The sequence below is a fragment of the Excalfactoria chinensis genome, chromosome 4, assembly GCF_039878825.1.
Source record: "Excalfactoria chinensis isolate bCotChi1 chromosome 4, bCotChi1.hap2, whole genome shotgun sequence".
Taxonomy (NCBI): domain Eukaryota; kingdom Metazoa; phylum Chordata; class Aves; order Galliformes; family Phasianidae; genus Excalfactoria; species Excalfactoria chinensis.
This window is the reverse complement of record NC_092828.1, coordinates 39,307,437-39,327,686: the sequence shown is the minus strand read 5'-3', so window position 1 is coordinate 39,327,686 and position 20,250 is coordinate 39,307,437. Positions and strand designations below refer to the sequence as shown.

At 41.3% G+C, this 20,250-nt stretch overlaps 1 protein-coding gene across 3 annotated transcripts in view; it reads left to right on the top strand.

Moving 5' to 3' along the window:
* Nucleotides 1-20,250, top strand: part of SLC4A4 (solute carrier family 4 member 4) — a 179,200-nt gene that overhangs the window by 68,875 nt on the left and 90,075 nt on the right. For 2 of the 3 annotated variants that reach the window (XM_072336289.1, XM_072336288.1), the window contains exons 4-5: nt 13,184-13,319; nt 19,491-19,651. In XM_072336289.1, coding sequence (XP_072192390.1) covers nt 13,184-13,319; nt 19,491-19,651 — 297 coding nt within the window. Of the gene's footprint in view, nt 1-13,183; nt 13,320-14,077; nt 14,156-19,490; nt 19,652-20,250 lie in introns of those variants that run through there. The other variant, XM_072336290.1, reaches the window with a different exon arrangement.

Sequence of the window (20,250 nt, the reverse complement as noted above, 5' to 3'; positions counted from 1 at the left end):
AATGTGGAGAAAATGACTCACCACAGTCTTGTACAGAAATAATGTGTGGACAAGATGCATTAGCCAGGCTGTACCACTCTGGGAAGTGTTTATCTGGATCCTCTTGGTGTTGTTTGCTCCATCTGCTTGGTCTCAGCTCCCCTGTTAGGTTCTTCATGTTAAGTACAAGGAGTTGCATCTTCTCTCCCTTCTCTTCTAGTTTGCTCCATACCTCATGTACACGTGCTATAGGCAGTGAAATCAGTAAATGAGTCCTGCTGGATTGTTTTTACCAGTGAAACAAAGCAAACATGATCCTGTTTAAAAAATAAACAACAGCAACAACAAAAAAAGAACAACAACAACAAAAAACCAACAAACCCCCTGCCAAAAACAACCAACCAAACAAACCCCCCCCCAAAAACCCAACAAAAAACCCAAACGTTCACTTCTGACTTGCCTGCTTTGAGCTAACCATGGGGTTGACCATTAGGAAGGTCAATGCTTATGCAAAAATCACTCTCTGTGCGTTTTGTTAATTACAGGCAGCTGTTCTGTTCAGTCTAAGCCATCCTTAAACTGACCTCCTACTTGTTTTTTCCTCCCAACTGTCTAATAATTAACAAACTACTTAATGCACAACAAAAGACCAATTAACCCTAAAGCGTTTAGTGAACTACATGTAGATTAGTTGTAAAACGTTGCTGTAACCATTAAATGTTAGGCAATTACATAAAGCAGTAATTGATACAGTTGCGTTTAGGAGCCTGGAAGAGGGGGGTAGGGGGGAAAAGTGCTTGAGTTCTGAGAACTCTGCTAGTGGTATTTTTGTTTTTAATACAGTGGCCCCGGACTGTATCAGTCCAAACAGGCTGTGGCAGCTCAGATTTGCTGCGCTTTAGTGGTGGAAGAAAAATAAAGGCAGGCTAACCTTGTGCACTTCTTGAGATCATGATGTGGTGGTAGAAAACCTCCAAAAGGCAGTACCCAGTATCTAGGAAGAGATGGAAATCAGATAAAATAATTTACTTGTTTCTGGTGCAGAGGTGGTACCCAGTGGTAAAGTATGCTAAATTAGTTGGGTACCAGCTTGTGGTGATTTCATGGATTCATTCTTATTTTCAGTTTCATGCTGTGCAAAATGTCCCACAGCTTAATAAAACCTGAGCATTAGGCAGGATCCTGTTAGGTGTGAGCACCATGGGTTTGATCATTTATTGCTGGCCAGTTCAGCTGTGTCTTCCTGTTTCAACAGACATTTTTCACGTCCGAACTGTCTCACATTTTGGCCTTTGAAAAAGTGTATTTCTGTTCACGTTATGGGGTGAAGTTTCACATGAAGCAGTTGTTTTGCTTTTCTGCAAAATCTTTAATCCTCTTAATTGGCTGTATCACTCCAAGGTGGTCCTCTTGATCCATCACTTCTCAAGCTCCTGCTGCTAATGTTCTTAAATAATTTACTTTCCTTGTTTGTCTTATGTACTAGTTCTTCACTTTGTTTGAATCTTTGATATATCTCAGGTTTGCTAGTTTTACTTTGACCTAAGCTTACATAGAACTGAGATATTTCTAAATGGTAAGCTTTGCCACCTTACTCTGTATATTTGTATAGCCTTATGGCTTTTCTGGCCTCTTTTAGTTAAAGTATATCTCCATATTGCTTGCTTAGAATTCTATTAGTTGTCTTTAAATTCTCCAGATATCAAGTTTCTCCTCTTTCAGTGAAAAGTGTTAGGTTTGTTTGAAGTAGCTTTCTCCTTTCCTCGGTTTTGGCAGTGTCCTTTTCCCAAGTATATTGATCTTAATTACAGTACAGTTATTTCACAAAAGCTGACCTGTGCTTAGTTTTGCTGTATAAATACGTTGGTAATGAGCTATTATTTTTCTTTGACACAGTTCTACTGGTGTAGATCCTAGTTGTATTCCATCCCCCAAAATGGAATATTTTTATACCTTCATTTGATTGGTTTAATTACGGAAATATGCTTAAAGCATATTTTTAACCACCTACTAACTAACTACCTTTCAGTGTAGGTGAGTCCTTAGCAAACTCACTGAAGTTATTGACTTGCCCAAGTCAGTTTTTCTCCTTGTACTCTGGAGTTAGATGAGAATAGCTTTTTCCTCTTATGTGCTGTAGATGCCAAGGTTAATGACAAGATCTGGCCAGCTGACTTTCAGCCAAGGAAGGGTATACATTGCTAGCCTATAATTGTTTTTCATTAACATTTCACTGCCTTTTTTTTTTTCTTTTTTTTTTTTTCTTTTTCTTTTTTTTTCTTTTTTCCACCAGTTTATCTCAACTTTTCTTCCTTTCTCTGATGTTTGTTTTATGCTGTTGACATTTGTTAAAATGCCTGCTGTGTGATACCCTGCCAGTTTACCTCCCTTCCTCTCCCTAATGAGAGATCATCCACCATTTGTAGGCTTATATATAATAGATCAAAATATTCCTATATGCAGTCTTTGGCAGCAGTTGATCTAACTAGGCAAACTTTAAATTCACCAGTTCCTGAACTACTGAGTAATGGAGCTTTGTAAGGAGGATTGGGTTCTGCTGAGCAATGGGGTACAGCTGTGGTAGCCCTTGAGGGTACAGACTTTTGTGTAGCCCTTGTTGTGAAGCAGCAAGCCTGTTTTCTTCCAGCAAAATCATGTTCTATGGAGGGTTAGTGCTGATGTAAGAATAGGGGCCGAGACTGTGAAGTAAAGACTGAAAAGGAGGCAAAAACTTGAATCATACTTGCTGTTGGAAGGGGAAACCAGCAAAGAGCAAGAACTGCAGAAATGTTACCAGGCTTTCAAGAACAAGCTAAATCCAGAGTTTCTTTCTGGGAAGCCAGTTGGAAGAAGTGTATTACTGGCAGCCCAGAAACTCTCAGAGCCTGAAGTTAACGGTTGTTAATTTATAAAGACAGGAGCAAAAGTGGTGATTGTGTATCTCAATGGAGTCTTTCTACTACTGAAATACCATTGCAAAGGACTTCTGAGTTGTTTGGACTCAGAGAGGAAAAAGAAAATTCCCTTAGAGAAGCAATTTACCCACCAAAAGCTTTACTGTGATGTGCAAGTTACAGTACAGTGACAGTTCTGTCAGGTTATTTGTAACATCTCCAAGGGTGGTGGGTGAAGGATGTACTGAGGGTGGGCGTCTTTTGGACTTTAAAGGGTGGAATAAAGGAAGCTGCCTAGAGTGCAGGTCTGAAAGATGGATCTTCCTTGTCTAATGTGCATTGCTGCAGCAAGGAAGTATGTGGAAAGCCAATTCTGAAGCAAGAAAATAACTGGTTTTGTAACCATTCTGTCAGGCCAAATCCTGCTTCTCTGGGTGTCAATGAAAGCATTGTCCAAATTCTCATGCTGGCTTTGTAGCTTTCTAGGTAAGTGACTGTTAACCTTAAAGAGCCAGGAGGGCAGTTTCTCACTGAATGAAGCTTTTCAGAAGGTGATGGAAAGGAAGAAAAGCTGAGCTTTTTCAAAGCATCTCCAAGGAGGCTGGCACTTTATTCCTGCTGATTTTCAAGATGAGGTACGCTCGTAAGTGCCAAAGTGATGTGGGCTACAGAACACACATCTTAGTGTTTATTCTGTAGAGATGTGCATTTGTCAGAGCAGCTAAGAAATACCAATAATTTGTGTTGTATGCAGAAAGATACAGTCTTCCACATAAATCACCAGCTCTCATGATGACCGGCTCTAATTAAGAAATGATTAACATAAATTGGTGTAACTTCACTTTCTCTTTTATGTGCTGCAATGCTTGTGTCCCACATATGTGTATATGGCTTGGACAGATGTACTCTTTGCTGGGTTGAAAACTAGCTGGACAGCTGGGCTCAGGGAATGGTGGTGAATGGAGTTAAATCCAGTTGTCAGTCAGTCATGCGTGGTGTTCTCCAGGGATCAGTACTGGAGCTGACTGTGTTTAATAGCTTTACTGATGATCTAGATTGAAAGCACACTCAGGATGTTAGCATATGACACCAAGTTTGGAGGTAGTGTCATTCTTGAGGTTAGAAAGGCCCTTCAGAGGGATCCAAATAGATTGGATTGATGGGCTGAGGTCACTTCTTTGGTCTTCAAGTTCCAGTTCCTGCACTTTGGTCACAACAGCTCTGTGCAACGATACAGGCTTGGGGCAGAGTAACTGGCAAGCTGTGCAGAGGAAAAGGATCTGAGTGTATTAGTCAACAGATGGCTGAACCTGATCTAGCAGTGTGTCTAAGAAGGCCAATGGCATCCAGGCTTGTATCAGAAATAGTGTAGCCAGCAGGACCAGAGATGTGATTATCTATACTTTGCACTGGTAAGGCTGCATCACGTGCTGGGGGCCCAGATCTGGACACAGTACTCCACAGGGGGCCTTATAATGGTAGAGTGGGGAGGGACTATAATCTTCCTTGCTCTGCTGTCACCCCTCTTGATACAGCCCAGAATACTGTCAGCCTTCTGGGTGGAAGGATTTTCCAACCTTAATGATTCTGTGATTCTATTCAAGCCAAGCAGGAGAACTCTATTCATTACTGCTCAAAACTGTGCCTACTGATGAATACTGACTCATGTCATTTACACCTGTGAGGATTGGAATCAGTCAGATGGGACCAAGCTGTTGGTACCTATTGTGTAAATAATGGCCTGGTGTACAGAACGTTGGAAAAATTAAGTCTAGTTTATTTATGTCTTCTCTTTCCCTGAGCAGTAATTGTGCTTTTAAGCCCCATAGCTAACAAGAACCTGTGGTCTCAGAATGGCATGTCTTTGCACCACCATGCTGGAACCAAGGCAGGTTATGATTAGTAACAGTCTGCAGAACCCTCTTGGTGCATGCAAATTGCTGTCATATGCTGGTTGGTCTCCTGCAGTGTCTGTAAGGAATGTTAACACCTTTCTCCCCTCTATTCTTGAAGTGGATGAGGTATTTGGCAACATCTTAAACGAGGAGGGGAGGAACAGAAAGAGTTGAAAACAAAAAGTGCCAGAGACATTCAGTACTCTTTGAAATACTGGCTGGCAGCAGAGATCAACTCAATTTCAACCGGAGACACTGCTGAAGAACACGTGGGATGAAGGGCTCGGTGCACACAAAAGTTGAAGGAATAAAAAATGAACATTTTCATGTGCTTGCTCTTAGCTTTCTTCCTCTGCAGTTCTGCCCTCAATGAAGTAGACTTCTAGAAGTGCTGAAATGGTCAGAGCTGATGTCGAGATTGATTGAACTGGACAAACAGACAATGATGAGATCCTGTTGTGAGAAGAGCTTAATAGGCATAAAATTTGTCTATTGCAGCCGGAGGGTTGGTTTTACAGCACAGAGGAAAAGGAGGACTGTTTCTTCTTGTCAATGCATAGAAGCCTAAATTCAGAAAGTGAGTCTGGAGTTGTTATGTCTGTATCCTTAAAAAGGTTATTGCATCCTCATCATCATGTAGCTAACAAAGGGGGTGCAGGTGAATGACCAGTGGTAAATCTAAAAATGAGTGAATAGTTCTGCAGGACTTTTGTGGCTGTTGGAAGGGAATGGCAGTACTAAGGGACTGCATCTCAGCTTTAAAAATAGTTTTGAAGAGATGCACCTTGCTGAAAAGGGAAATGCTATTATTATTATTATTATTATTATTATTATTATTAAACAAGTGAACAGGAATTTTCTTGTGCTAGCTTACATTGATTAGTTGATCTGTGCACAAGCTGTGTTATTATTAATGTCATTGGAAGTACTGGGGGCACTACATGTGATTGTTAATATGATTAATGACACATTTAAGGTACTAGAATAGGACTCTGGCAGGACTACAGGGAGTTAAAGCAGCACACATCTCTGCAAACAGACTGTAAAAGCCATACTGTTTTAAAAAGGAAAACAAAGAAAAGCCGAAGAAAAACAGTGAGAATTAGGAAGCAATTTTTGAACTTTGCTATATATGGCAGCCACTGTGCTGCTAAATTGTTTAGCTGGCAACTTCACTGTTATTTGAATTGAGGGGAGGTGTGATTCCAGACAGCATCCCATATCTGTATGACTGTGGGAATCATTATAAAGCTCAAAAGAAAAGCCAGGCTTTCTCTATATGTGGCTTTTTCTTTATTAAATTCTTTTTGGCAATTGCTCAGTAATAGCTTCTTAAAAATGTGCTGCTGTAGCAGTTTTACCCAGCTTTAAGTAAGATGCTTGACCTCCAGGACGAGCCAAGAGACCTTTGTGATCCGTGCTTTGTAAGGAATTGCTTGTTATGTAGTTTATGTAGTGCTGGAGTTACAAACAGTATGGTTTGTTACCATAGCCTGTGACCTGTACAGGCGCATGGGCTGGCTGTTAAATAAAAGGAAGTGTTGTTGCCTTTCATATAATGAAAAATGTCACTAGGTGAATCTAAAGAATAATAATAAGAAAATAATAATAAAAATACTTTTTTTTTTTTTTTCCCCTTGAGCAGTTAAGCAACTGTATGTGTGTTTCTAGTCCAGTGCAGCCTGCACACAGAGAACAGTACAGTACACGTGCACCTGATTCTGCACCTTGAAATCAATTTATTAAATTGATTAAATTTATTAAATATTTGGACTGGCTCAAATTGCTGATCGTGTACCTGTGACATACTGCTAACATTGCATTCTGTTATGAACATGCAACTGCCTCTTCTCCTGACATGTTGCTGTTATTTTCACTGTCAGCAGCTGAAAAAAGCAAACACCAGTCACTGAAAATAGTTGCCCGTGGAATAATTAAATGGAATAATATTGGGAAAGGTTCCTAGATTAGTGGCATAGCATACCACGATCTCTCCATTGTAACTGTGCACAGAATTAGTGGGGTTTCTTTTTTAGGCAGCGCTTTCTACATTGAACCTGCCAGGCTGTTTGTCCCTATTGCTCACCTTGTCTCTTGTCTTTATTTGTAATGAATGAGTTGAGTGTGGAGGTTTTTAGAAGGATGGGTTTTTTTTCTGTGCTCTTCTATCTCCTTGTAAAAACTCTATAAAATATCTGAGGCTTAAGTTTGGTATGTTAACCCAGCAGTGCTGAAGATGAAGACAGCTCATCATCATCATGCTACTCAGCAAATCATAGTGTAAAGGCTGCCATTCTTCTGAGAGATGAGTGAATATGTTGTTAGTAAGCATTTGTCAAATACTGAAGATTTTTGGTAGGTCAAAGACCTAAAGTGTTTCATATGCTGCAGAGAAGCTTACATTAGAACACATACAGTCATGCAATGTAACAGTTCAACAAAAGTGCATTACTCAAGAGGTAGTCAGTGCTATTCTTGGATCAAGAAACTTGAATATCATTCTCTACTTTTGCAACCTGTAGTAGTGAGCAAGATGAGTACCCTGTGCAGCTGCCAAGCTCTTGCTACAGGCAAGTCTGATCTGCCTTATATCCAGGTAGCACTGTGCAAGGTCAAAAAGGAGTATTTTTCTCTGTAAGAAAAGAACTTGCTAACACTGGCTTATAGAGATTGTTTGGAGATTTGATTACCTAGGGTTCATTCTGTACCTATTGTCTATACAAGACATGAGGTCTTGTATAGACAATAGAAGCCAAACGTGTCATCCCTGAGCAGTGTTGCAAGGTGAAGGCATTTCTGTGAAGCTGATCCCACGAGTCAGTCTGTATGGAGTTGACTACTGCAGTGGTGTCTGAGTATTCTGTTGCCTGTGAGAGCACCTGGGTAATTGGGAATTCAACACTGACCTTGTGCAGCTGAGCTACCTTCCATATATGAATTAGGCTGGGTAGATGCAGAGCAAAAATCTTGCTGTGAAATCAAGATAACCTGAATTCTTGTCTTATCAGTCAGGTTTTAATCACATTGGTCCAGGTTACTGCTGCTTCTCTTTACATCCCTGTTGTGAAAGGGGGTCAAGGGAAGGTAGTAGTAAGCATTTGCAGTCTGCATTACAGCTGCAAGTGTGTGAAGGGAGAACCACAATTAAGGGAGCCACAGTGTCCATTCTCCACTCTTTAGGAGCAGCTTTACCACTGCTTTTGTGCAGAGCTCTGTGCTTGTGTCTCGTTTGTTGTTACCTCCTAGGCATGAAACTTAGGGAAAGCGTTGTGCCGTGGCAGTACAGCAGAAAGGAGAACAACTTCTGGATAGAGTGGGCTGTGCCAGCTGCTGGGGCTGGGAAGCTGCTAATGCACTTGGGCAGAAGATCAGGTGGCTGTGGTGGTCAGTGGTTTGTGAAAACTGCCTGGTATCTCATTCTCTTTAGTAATGTTGACAAAAGCATGGGGGGGGGGTTGTCATCTTTCTTAGTAGCAATTGACTCTTGGACGGTTTCTTGTAGTGTGTGTAAGTGTTTAAACTCCAGGGCAGGTCCATGCGAGAGCACTCAGGAATGTGAATGGGAGCTTATCAAAGGTATAAATCCTCAGGGAAAAGATTGAGTGGCATGAGGTCTTGTATAGGCATTAGCATGCAGAATTAAAGTTGTTTAATGTTAATTGATTGGTTTTGGAAGGAAGATCAGGTAAATGAGCAAGAAAACCACTTCAAATCTGATAACAGCTTCTGCCACAGGTGTTTAATTCCACTACTCACTCTGACTTCAAACTGATTTGAACTGACTTCTGTTGGACTGAGGGCAGCCCCAGGAGTTAATGGGAGGGTAATCATGTCCTGTTTTAATAACTGTGTTTGGAAAGCATGTTTTACAAATAGCCCTGTTTGATAATGTTACCTCAGGCTTTGAGGAGGGATTTATGGCAGGTCTCTTGGGGGTATTTATAGCCATTGCTGTGCTTGAAAGAGAGAGTTCTTTGTATCAGATAGGCTCTTTGGCCTTAGTGGAGGAAGCTGTTGGCTGAGGTGTGAGTTGGAATGGTATTCAGAGGCACTGCTGGTTAAAACAAAGGGGAAAAACACTCAGAGAAAGCAGTAGATGTTGGGTTGAGGAGCCCTGTTTCAGTTGTACATCCTCACAAATGAGTCCTCTCCAGTTCAAAGGAGGCCTGTCACACTTGGAGGCAGGATTGCAACCAACTTCCTTGTCACGTTGCCTTGCTTACTGTGAGCGAGGCCCTGGCACTGGAGCATGGGAGGACTTCAGGACATGTACTTCTGCCATGGGGCCCCCAGTACTTTAAGGAGCAACAGGGAGCCCTGTGGGCAGCCCACTTGCGTTATTCCCTGGCTGGGCAGTGAGAGAGGGCTCCCACAACAGCCAGCAGTTGCACAAGTGGGGCTGGAGAGTTCAGCTGTAGCCTTGTCTGAGGCTGTCATGCTAGGATGTCTCTCTATATCTCTCCCTGAGATTTCTCTGTGTTGATGGAAATTGATTTTGCCTTTGGGAACCTGAGGGTATAAATTGTACTCGTAATTGGCCTGAGCTGAACTAGGAGAAACTGCTGATGTGTTCGTTCTCTTCAGTGAGCGATTTGTTGTATAAGCTACTTCATGGACTGCTTTTTAGTTAGCATGAGAAAAGGGAAAAGGGAGGCTAAGAGGTGCCATTATTGGACATCCCTACCCATATTTAAGTGTTGCATTGGAGCATTCTGCCATCTGCAGTCAATACCTCAATTCCTCTCCCATTCAGGGAAAATATAATCCTAACCATCTAAATCTGTGGATTATCATTTTCTTCAATACTTATGTCTGTTATAATCAGGTTGTTTCTTGAATGAGACTGCAATGAAAACAATGCTGAAGAGATGTCTGGGCAGCTACCGGAGCTGATTTCAGCAGCTCTCAGGCTGGCTGGGTTGCATGGATGGAAGTGAAGGTGATGGTCAAGGCCTGGCGAGGCCAGTGCTCAAAGGTCGGGCAGGGGGAGGTCTGCAGGGTTCACTCCCCAGGGTAATTGGTCTCCAGCTTTAAGCCTGATACTCAGCTGTCCACATGGTGCTTAGCACACAGTGTTCACTGGGGAGATTAGGATGAAAATATGTTCTCCTTGCTAAAGAGCACATAAACAACCCATAAACGGCCCATTAACCTACAAAATTGCTATAAAGACCATGTGGTAAAGCAAAGCCATAGGAGACCTGTGACCCAGCAAGTTCCTTAATTGGATTTTGAACCTTATCTTCTGTGCTAAAAGCAGCTAATCTGAAATTACTGGGGGGAGGGAGGGAAAGGGGAAATAAGGAAAGAAAGGAGTGACTTGAGATGACTTGAGATGCATGTCCAGATACAGAGATGCTCTCACTCTAATTCATCTTAGGATACGGCCCAGTGAGCAAAATTTTGAGGCTCATTGTGGAATTTCCATGCTACAGGATCAGACATCAGAGTAACATTTCCAAGTAATAACAACCACTTTGAGATGAGGGAAACAACGTAGTTTTCTTGTTGCCCTCACCCAGTACCTTTAGCAGTTCTAGAAGCTCCCTCTTACTGCCTGCTGAATGCTCAGAGTTGCTTTTTGAAGCTGTTAGATATAAATCCATTTATGGCTTTTCTGGCTGTGATATTTAAACTCTGTGAAGAATTTTAAAAAGTGTCTTGAGAGGAAAGCTGATGGGACTTCTGGGTAACTGTGCCAGAAGGTCTTGCTCTTCATCTGGAGGATGACAACAGAGTTCAGACACCATCAGCAAGAGCTGAGGCTTCATTTGCCTAGACCCCTTCTGTCACTGTGAAACCATTGATTAGCAGAATAGCAGCTGCTTCCTAGGGTTGTTCTGTAGATAAATTGAAAGCATATCACAGAAGCATGCAAGTTCATGCTATCAGCTGTTTGGCATGCTTTTGGACAGGTGTCATCTTTATTATCTGTGTAGTTTGTTGTGGAGGCGCATACCTCAGTACATGCTCATGTCTGAAACATTTCAGAAATGGGGGGGGGAGAAGGTTGTTAGATTATAAGCAATCCACTAATACAGTGGTATTCAAATAACTTAGCTGAAACTTTGGACTCTGTTTTAGTAGATGTTTTCCATATGTACACATGGTGAGAGATCTCTGCCCTGAAGCACGTGTGGTTTGAACAGAGCAGGAGGAGGGAGGATGGGGCTTGGTCATGGGAAACCAAGGCACTGAGTGATGGAGTGGTTTCGTACAAGCCAAAATGATGTGGCACTTGAGACCTGCCTTCTGGTGCTCAGATACATTGGTTTCAGCACAAAATCCTGGTGCCACTGGTTGATTTGAGCTGACTGCATGAAAGACAAGCTCAAGTGTGATGCTTAATTGGGTTTTTAGAATAGGAACATCTTAATTATTTATACTAATGTTGATTTTTAAATGTGTTTTAGATGCAGTTTTTTAGTTCAAATTGCTTTTATAATTGCAAGTACATTTTTCATGCATAAGGTTATGTGTTGGCAGATATTTTGGAACTGTTTTGCAAAGAGCATCTGTTACACCCAAACTGAGTAATTAAGTACTCATTATGCACAGCATAGATCCTGAGAAACATATCTGAAAAAAAAGTTTGTAGGAACTAGTGCTTGTAAAAGAGTGCTAAATACCAAAGCAATTAACCCATCCACATTAACCCAAGAACCCATCCTGAGGCTGTGCCATCTCTTCTGCACCTGTCCCATGAAGCCAGAGGCTGGATGGAGATGGAGGCTGGTAAATGGACCTAGCTTACAATCAGGTCTCTAATGCCTGTAGGTGTTTTAGGGTAAACCTTAGATTGCTAAACTTCTTGTTTTTAGAAGTGTATTGCTTTCAGAAGTAAGCCTGGTCTTCTGTCTCATTGCAAGAGCATTCTGAATTGCTTGAGCAAAACCTACAGTTGGCTCCCAAGCTTTGGGGGAAAAGTATTCCCTTTGGAGAGGTTTATTCTTACTGCTATATTGCTGTGATTGGCAGCATTGAAACCAGTGTAATGGGAAAAAAAAAACCTGAAGCATCACCAAGTACAAAAATAATACCAGTTTGTTATATTGACTGTCAGTACACTTTCAATTGAAAAAAAGACTCTTTTATTGTTGAAGCATCATCATCCTAACTGGTGAAGGAATGCTTTTGCATCAACTCTTGCATAATAATTTAAGATGAAAGCTGTGGAAGTTACTGTTGTTGTTGTTATTATACATATGTGTATATAATATATTTATATAGGTATGTGACAAAACAGGAAAGGGTATGTTTCTTCCTGGTTCATTTTTCACATTACACACTGAGACTTTGTTTACCCTCGAAGAATCAGTGTTGATTGGACAACTGGTGTAATTAATTATATTGCAACAGAGAGACAGCTGATCTTTTGAAAAGAAAGGAGTTTCTAGCTGAACTGTTCAAAGTTCATGGTCTGCTGTTTAACTCTACTGCTAATAAACATTTCAGCAGGAAAATGTCTGTCTTAAAATTTCACAGTATCACACCTTCATTTTAAAGTGATATGATAAGAAAAAAGCTGTAGACCCCCAAGAAGTCCTCCAGCGATGCTGCCCTTGGTACATGGGCTTCAGTTGCCTCTGGGATATGTGCTTTTGTCTTGGCATGCATACAGCCATATTTTCACTTGTTTGAGTTGCATCTGTTTCTTAACCAGGAAAGAGCTTCTGCTAATTTTTCTTTACTATAAGCACAGATGAATTTCACTTGCACTACCAGAAGAGCATGTGTTTGGCTATAATTCCTTTTGCCTAAATGGGCAACTCTGTTCCCAGTGGTACAGTTGTTTTTTTTCAGTTCATTGGTGCCTGACTAAATGCATTTAGTCACATTCTTCATGTATATATGAGACAAACTTTCTGTTAAATATTCCTGTGTTTTCTAGCAATAGGTCTGGGAAGGTTATGGCTTGCCTTGCAGGCCAATGAGAGAATGAGCTGGGCTGGCAGGGAGGGGAAAGCCAGCTATGGGATGCTGCCACAATAAGCCCCAAAACAGTTTGGCTGAAACTGGTTTTACGTCATATAAAAAAGGGGGCTAAGGATCTCAGCTGATCAGAGTACTAAAGGTCCTTGGGCATGCACCATAGAGCATATTGGTTTTGAGCTTGATAGCTCTTTTTTTACAAGGGCTGCAAATTGCTGTAACATAGTTAAGGACTGTAGAAAGAGGCAAGTTTTCCTGAACTTTACTCCCAGCGTGAAGTTTTAAGTAAGTGAGAGGCAAGGAAGGGAAGAGAGGGTGATACACAGACCCTCGTTCACACCCCTCTGTCCACGAGTAGGATGTCAAACGGAAAAGACGGCTTGGAGAAACAACTGAATGGCTTTGGGGAGAAGGGGAAGGAGAGGAGCCGCACGTCCCTGGTCATCTCTCAGGCTGTTAACCGCAGTATTTTCACCTCTGCAGTCTCCCCTGCTGCTGAACGTGTTCGCTTCATTCTGGGAGAAGAAGATGACAGCCCAGCACCCCCGCAGCTTTTCACAGAGCTGGATGAGCTTCTGGCCGTTGATGGACAAGAAATGGAATGGAAGGAGACTGCAAGGTGGGTTGGTTTTCCTTTACCTCAAAAACGTCATGGAAAATTCCTCTTTAGGAATTCCTCACTGGTGGCAATGTCCATGCTGCAGGATGGCTTGGGAAATCCACAGGAATGAGCCTTTATGGGTGAAATTACCTTTCTTGGATAAACGAGCAAATTCAAGGATTTGATTATATGTGAATTTAAAACCAAGTCTAGAAAAATTGGAGTGCCAGACTTATTTGAGTGGGTTGTATATGGAGAGTTAAAATCCATATGGACTTACCTAGTGCTTTGCAAACAGTGGCAATATTAGGGCAAGGATGAAACATCTGTAGATGTATTAGACACTTTTAATTCAGTTACTCAAAAGTAGATTTGAGACTGGCTCCACCACACAGCACAAGTTGGAACATTTGTACTCCCATAGTGATGAAAACTTATTTAAAATAGGTGAAAGATCCTGAAGATTTATTATTATTATTATTATTTTATTTTTTTTTTACTGAGGAAATCATTCAGGATGTGTATTAAGTGCTGGTTTGAATTGCCCTCTTCAAGGTTTTTGACCAAGTTCTCTTCTTGTTTCTTCAGCACTGCTGGTTTAGGGCTGGTATGGTTTTTTATGCTGTATTTGACACAAGTTATCTATAGCTTATTTCTGAGTAATGCAGAAGGAGCCATTGGATAGGATTCAGGATCTAAAGGCTGCTGTTTATCTCTTCTAGCCTTGTGATGTTGATTTCTTTTTTTCTACAGTGAAAATATTTTTCTTGGTCTTGCCTTGAAAGGTAAGCTTTTAACTTCAGATGCTGTCAAGGCCTGAAACCTTTCCCTAGAAGAGGGTTCTTAACTAGCTGGTGAGAAGCCCAGGGCTTTACCTTTCCTATTCTCAATCCCCCTCTTAGTTCTGGGCTTTTCATTTCCCTTTTTGTGGCTCTCCTAAGCCCTTTTACCACCTTCCAGTCTTTAGGGCCCCTGCTGCCTTCAGAGGTCCATCTTGTTTGGCTACCTTAATCTTTACCTGATGAACTGCTCCACCACCTACTCCTTTACCCCCTTATCTTTATTTTTACTTCTCTGTCACTTGCAGAGCCTATTTAAAGACTTTTCACCTTTTACCCTTCAACTCCATTCTTATTGGTCATCCTTTTCTCCCTTTATTGCTTTTCTTGCCTCTTATTGTTTGTTCAGTGCTTACATTCTGTCATGTGTACAACCCACCCCCGTGCAGATCTTTAAGAAGGGTTTTTGGTGACAGTTCGTTTTAAGGCTGTTCTGCTCTTCAGACTTCAATGTTCTTCTTCGTACTGAATGCTGTATTTGGTTTCTTCTTTTCCATGTTAATACTGGGAGCTCTGTTTTCCTGGAATTCACAAATATTAGCCTTCAGGAGAAAGATATGCTATGTCCTGCATGACGGACTACAAAATACATGTCTTGAAAGACATCCGCTTCTAGATTCCAAGGAACTTAGAGAGGGATGTGTTGATGCTCTTTTACCATCAGGTGTCTGGAGAGAGGGTTTTTTTTCCTTCTCTGGAAATGCTTTCAGATTTTGTGTTTTCATACATCTTCAGTAGAAGTGCTGATTGAAGCTGTATATACAATTCTTTCTAACAGTATGTGTGTATATTACATACTTGAAGAGGAGATGCCATGTTCAAGCACAGTGTACTTCCTAACCTTGTCTATCTTCCCTGATGTGTTAGTTTCTTGATGGTGATCTTGCATGGTGCATGATTGTTCAGGATTTTTCTGTATCTTCCTGAAATGACTTAATCTTGCAAAACCAAACCTGCTGAAAGCTAATTTGTGGCTCTGCTGCAGGACATACCAGCTGGAGCTGGCTATCTCTGCTTCAGCAGGTACAGGAGCTGCCTGCTCTGCAGCTCACTGGAGCTGTTGGGTCTGACTTGAACTATGGTGGAAACTGTCAGGAGAGAAGTGTTTGCATCAGCAGAGTTTAGCAAGTGGTGCTATCCCTTCTAGAGGCATTTTGGTCAGCAGAAAAACAACCAGTATATGTCTTGGAAAATTTCTTTGAGGGACCTTCAAAGTACTGGTTAAAAGGTGCTTCCAGGAAAGGTCTTTTGTTGTTTTCATTCTTTATTCACATGAGTTTAGCCATCTGTGCTCCAGCCTTGGTGTAAAGAGGCTACAGTTCATCCCTGCACGCATTTCTGGTAAGGTCAGCCCATGGCCAGGGCTTAAGGATGTGCTATTCCTTTTCATGGTCCTCTTGCCTGTTAGCTATGGTATCTAGCCATGGTTCACAATAAAGAAACATTTTGAAAGAACATCCTTGGTGTAGATAGCCCTGTGTTAAATGCATTAAAAATAGATCAGTAAAAAGGAAAGTTTATTGCTGTTAAAGGTAACCTGAAGGTTTGGGTCACTAGGTATTCTCTGTTGGGCTTTTTTTGGTGCTTATCCATCCACATCAAGTGAACTGATTACAAGTTCTTGCACCAATGTGTGTATGTTGGATTTTACCAATAGCTAAAAGATGCAGTGCAAACTATTAAAAGGGAAAGTATTGAAATATCTGGATGCCACCATCTGTTTTGAGGCCCAATTCAGTACGTGTGGGAATCAAGATGAGTGCACCATGGTGGGGACTGTCGTTCTACAAGGCAGGGAGATGGGAGGAAGATTGTGAGATGACAGTGAAAAGGAATGAAAGATAGGTGAGCTGGTGGATAGGCATTTTAAATCTTTAATTATGGTCTGTTTCTTTACATAAGCTCTCTCAAGCAGTACGTTTACATCCTTCACCTCTTCTCCTATTCTAATATTATTAGACCTTTTATGCAATCCTTTTTAGAGCCTTAAAAATAGGAAAGATGGGTCCCGAATACTGGTTAGCAGATATAAGTAAGAGGTTACTCTGGAGGCAGCCAAGTGCACCGATGGCAGATTTTTCTCTCAAATCTTTGCCCTTTGGAGCTGGTGATGGCCAATATGTTCCAGATTTCAGAAGTCCACGGTACCAACTTTGCTGGAGTCAGCAGTTTCATTTCTAAGGTCCAAGAGTCATAATTCAACATGGATGTTATTTGTTACATTGTAGTTTTTCTCTAATGTGGTCACTAGAATTTTTTCTTGCTTTTGCCCTGAAACAGCATGTTACCATTGGGGTGCAGACAGCTTTGCCTTCAGCACTCAGGAAGCTCTGTTCTGAGCTGTATAATCCTAAATGCATACAATTGGAAACCTTAACTCTACGGCTGTCTCTTTTGTCCTTTCTGCTCTCCTCCACCCTAAAAGTCCAGCACTTTCTTCCAGTGTTCACCCACTTCCCATGCAACTTTCTGGGTATGTGTGAGCTTTTCTGCAGAAGGACATGTTTAAAAAATAATAATATTTGTCTCATGTATGGTCTTTTGGTTGTTTATTTCTGATAGCTAGCACATAGTGACCTGCTTTGTCCTAGTTTTTTAATGATGCTTCTGTGACCCGGTGCAAGAGAACGATTCTTGCCATAACATAGATGTACGCTATGCAAAATACTGAATGTATGTCTCAGCATGTTTAGGCTTATTTTCTAAATGTTAACAGGTATTCTTGGTGTATCCTCAAATCTCAGTCAAAGAGAAGGGAGGTGGATAGTTGATGATCATTGTGCAGTAGCAATGTATCTTCTGGTAGGTTAGTTAGGAAAATATTGCAGCGGGAATGAATCTTTCATTTCTCTTGGTGGTGTAATGAGGAGTAACCACATTGTTCAGTGTCCTCAAAGCCACATTTGCCTTCAGAGTGGCACCTTTGGATCCTGGGAAGTGGCTTGGGCTGTCTTTATTTCAGGTTTGGCACATATTTATCTGTGAATGAAATAGCACACCTGGTTGGTTCAGTTCAAACTGAAGGTGCCCACTTGCTTGTAAACTCATGCTCTTTGGTAAACTGGAGTATTTAGTTAGGTGAAGTGTGTTGTGCGGAATAATAATAAAAACAAACCAAAGATAAAATTTGTTGTGTGCGGGGGGGGACATGTGTAAAGCATTGCCTGAGTACTTGCATGTGTGTGTATCAGGACTTCAGAGGAGACTTGAGAATGAGGGAAACAGTTATTCCATGCTCCGTAACATGTTAGAAGAGCTGAGCAACTGTCAGTGAAACTGAGACTCTGCTAAATCTAGCAGGTGACAGGTCCAACAGGTTTGAAGTTTTGTGTTATAATGAGAAAAGTACACAGAAAGCAAGTGTTGATAATTGTGAATTACACACTTTCACCAAAGGTACAAACCCTTTGTAATTTGCAGCCTTAGTTGTTGCAGGGTAAAGAACATCTCACTGCACTTGACTCGATCTACCCAGACAACTATGCAAACACATACAGCACAAAACCTCCGAACTCCACAGATCAGCAGATGCCCAAATCCCTTTGCTCTCCTAGCAAACACTCAAGTGCTGTGGACAGAATAGAACCTTATTTCTAAGAGATTAAATTCTATCTCATTGCTTAGGTTAAAATGCGTCTTTTTAAAAACAAAGTCTCAAAAGAGATTATTGCAGTTGAAAAGCATGATTGATTAATCCTCAAATAATACATTTTTCAGGATTAAGTATAATTTCACTTGGTGTTAATAATATTCTTTTGAACCACTTTGCAAACTGCCATACCCTTAAGTGTATGTTTTTTTTTCCTTAATTATCCCCTTGTATTAGTCTGTGGAATTTTCATTTAGCCAAATATATTAAAATAGTATCTCAGGACAGGATTAGAGCACCTTCTGCTTTGCAATTGAGTTGCACTGAAGCACTTTCCTTTCTCCTGCGCTCTGTGCTCACAGTGAAGCTGTAGCCAGGTGCTTCAATAAGGGAAGAGGCCACTGGCATCTCTCTTGCCTTTTTTAGATAGGCTAGAGTTGTAATGTCCCTCTCTTTGTCCCACAGATCTGTGTGTGTGCAGTCCCCAGATGACCTTCTGTGCCAGCACCTTGCTGGCAGCAGCGGGACGCGCTCTGCCTGACTGCCCCTGCCACGGAGCTTGGGGCACAATCCCTGGCCTAGAGCTCCTGCTTGCCCACAGTCATGACATGGGCTTAGGGGTGTAAAGAGTGTTTTGTACAGAGCAGCATTTAACCTATTTAACCTTTGTGTGAATCTTCAGCTAGAGAGATGAACTTTCTGGTTTGTTTTTTTTCAGACCCACTTTGTTAAATGATTAAACAGCGGAGATCAAATAGAGGGAAGCAACTAAACACTTAATTTCTGTCTTTACCATTGGTGGTTCACTTGTCCTTTCCAGAGCATCTTCAGATCCCTTGGGATGTGCTTTTCTCCCCTGCTCTTTACCTTGTCCCAGCCTACTGCTGTTGGTACTGTTCAGTGCTCCAGACTGGTGGCTGGTCTACTGGGTCTTTGGCAAAGCCTTGATGCTTTTCCTCTGCTCGTATGCTTAAAGATGACTTGAGTCTTATCCAGGGGAGCTATGGTAGGGATTAAGGGCAGTTGAAAGTAGAGAAATGTAAAATCTGAGATCTGTTTCCTGATTTTTCTGCCTTAGCGTTCTCTGTGGTTTCCTCACACTTTTCCTGCTCTGACCTTACTCAGTTCCTTAAACAGGAGAGGATTTTTTCAGATTGTATTGTGTAGATTTGAATACTGAAATGCAAGTCACCCTATTTCTAGAAATGCTGATTTTTATTTTTTTATTATTATTTTTTTTTTCACCCATCTTCTCCAGCACTCCTGGCTACTTCAGAGCAGTTACTAAGCGTCCATTTAATTACCTGGAGCTGCTAAGCAGGGTTAGAGCTTTACTTGACATGATGCAATGTATTGGGTTAGATCATGGTTGTCTGTGAGTTGAACATGATTGGGTTAGGTGCTGGGCGTGTGGCCTGGGGAGGGAAGGAGGTGCCAGCAGAGTTGTTGAAACTACCTCTGTATTCTTGACCTGGAGCAAACGTGAGGTAAACGGTGTTAGCTTAAGTCTTGGTGAAAGCTATTAAAGATAACGTGTTTTACTTCTCCTTTGCAGTAGTTTACAAGCATTATCACTACTCAACTAACACATACCAATTCATTAAGCCTTTGCAAATTGATTGTGGACTTGAGGTCTTAGAGATGCGTGGGAAAATGTGTATGCTTGAACTCATTGGTATATTGTGATGTTTTGTCTGTCTTGCTTCTTTTAGATAGGCGCACAGGGTGCAACAACTTTAACGCAGTCTCATTTCTCTGTAGGTGGATAAAGTTTGAGGAGAAGGTAGAACAAGGTGGGGAACGATGGAGTAAACCTCACGTGGCCACATTATCCCTACACAGCTTGTTTGAGTTAAGGACGTGTATAGAGAAAGGCTCGATAATGCTGGATATGGAGGCCACTTCTCTTCCTCAGGTGGTGGGTAAGTAAGCTTCCTTGGCTCTTGCCCTAAACAATTTCCTTCAGCTTACAATCAGTCTTTGTAGTGGTTTCCTTTGAAAGAAAGAAACTGAGCATCGCTGTTTTTGCTTCTTTGTTTTCACTGCAATACTCAGGAATTTATTATTGCCGAAGACTTCCTGGAATAAAGTGTGAAATAACAGTGTTAGAAGAACCCCAGACTTTTTCCCCACTTATTAGGGGTAGGAGTTTGAGGCAGCCCATCCATTTTCACTGCATGACTACTTTTCAATTAAAGGAGGAAAACAAAGAAATAATCCTCCTAGGAGAAACCTAGAAAGTACTCGGAGAAGGATAGGCAATATAGGAAAAGCATTCTTATTTCAGGTAGAAGAGTGAAAGGATCTGCTTCAGCAATAATTATGCTTGCTTTGAATTATCTTTTGTTTTTAAATAGAATCATTTGGATACTGAGGTAGATATCCTAAATTTACCACGTGCCTTTGAAAGGAAAGGCGTACACTGACTTAATTTATGTTTACTACTGAAAATGTAGCATTTAAAAGGCTACCTTGCTCAAAATAGGGATGCCCATCAAGTGTTGTAATTTGGGCAGAACAG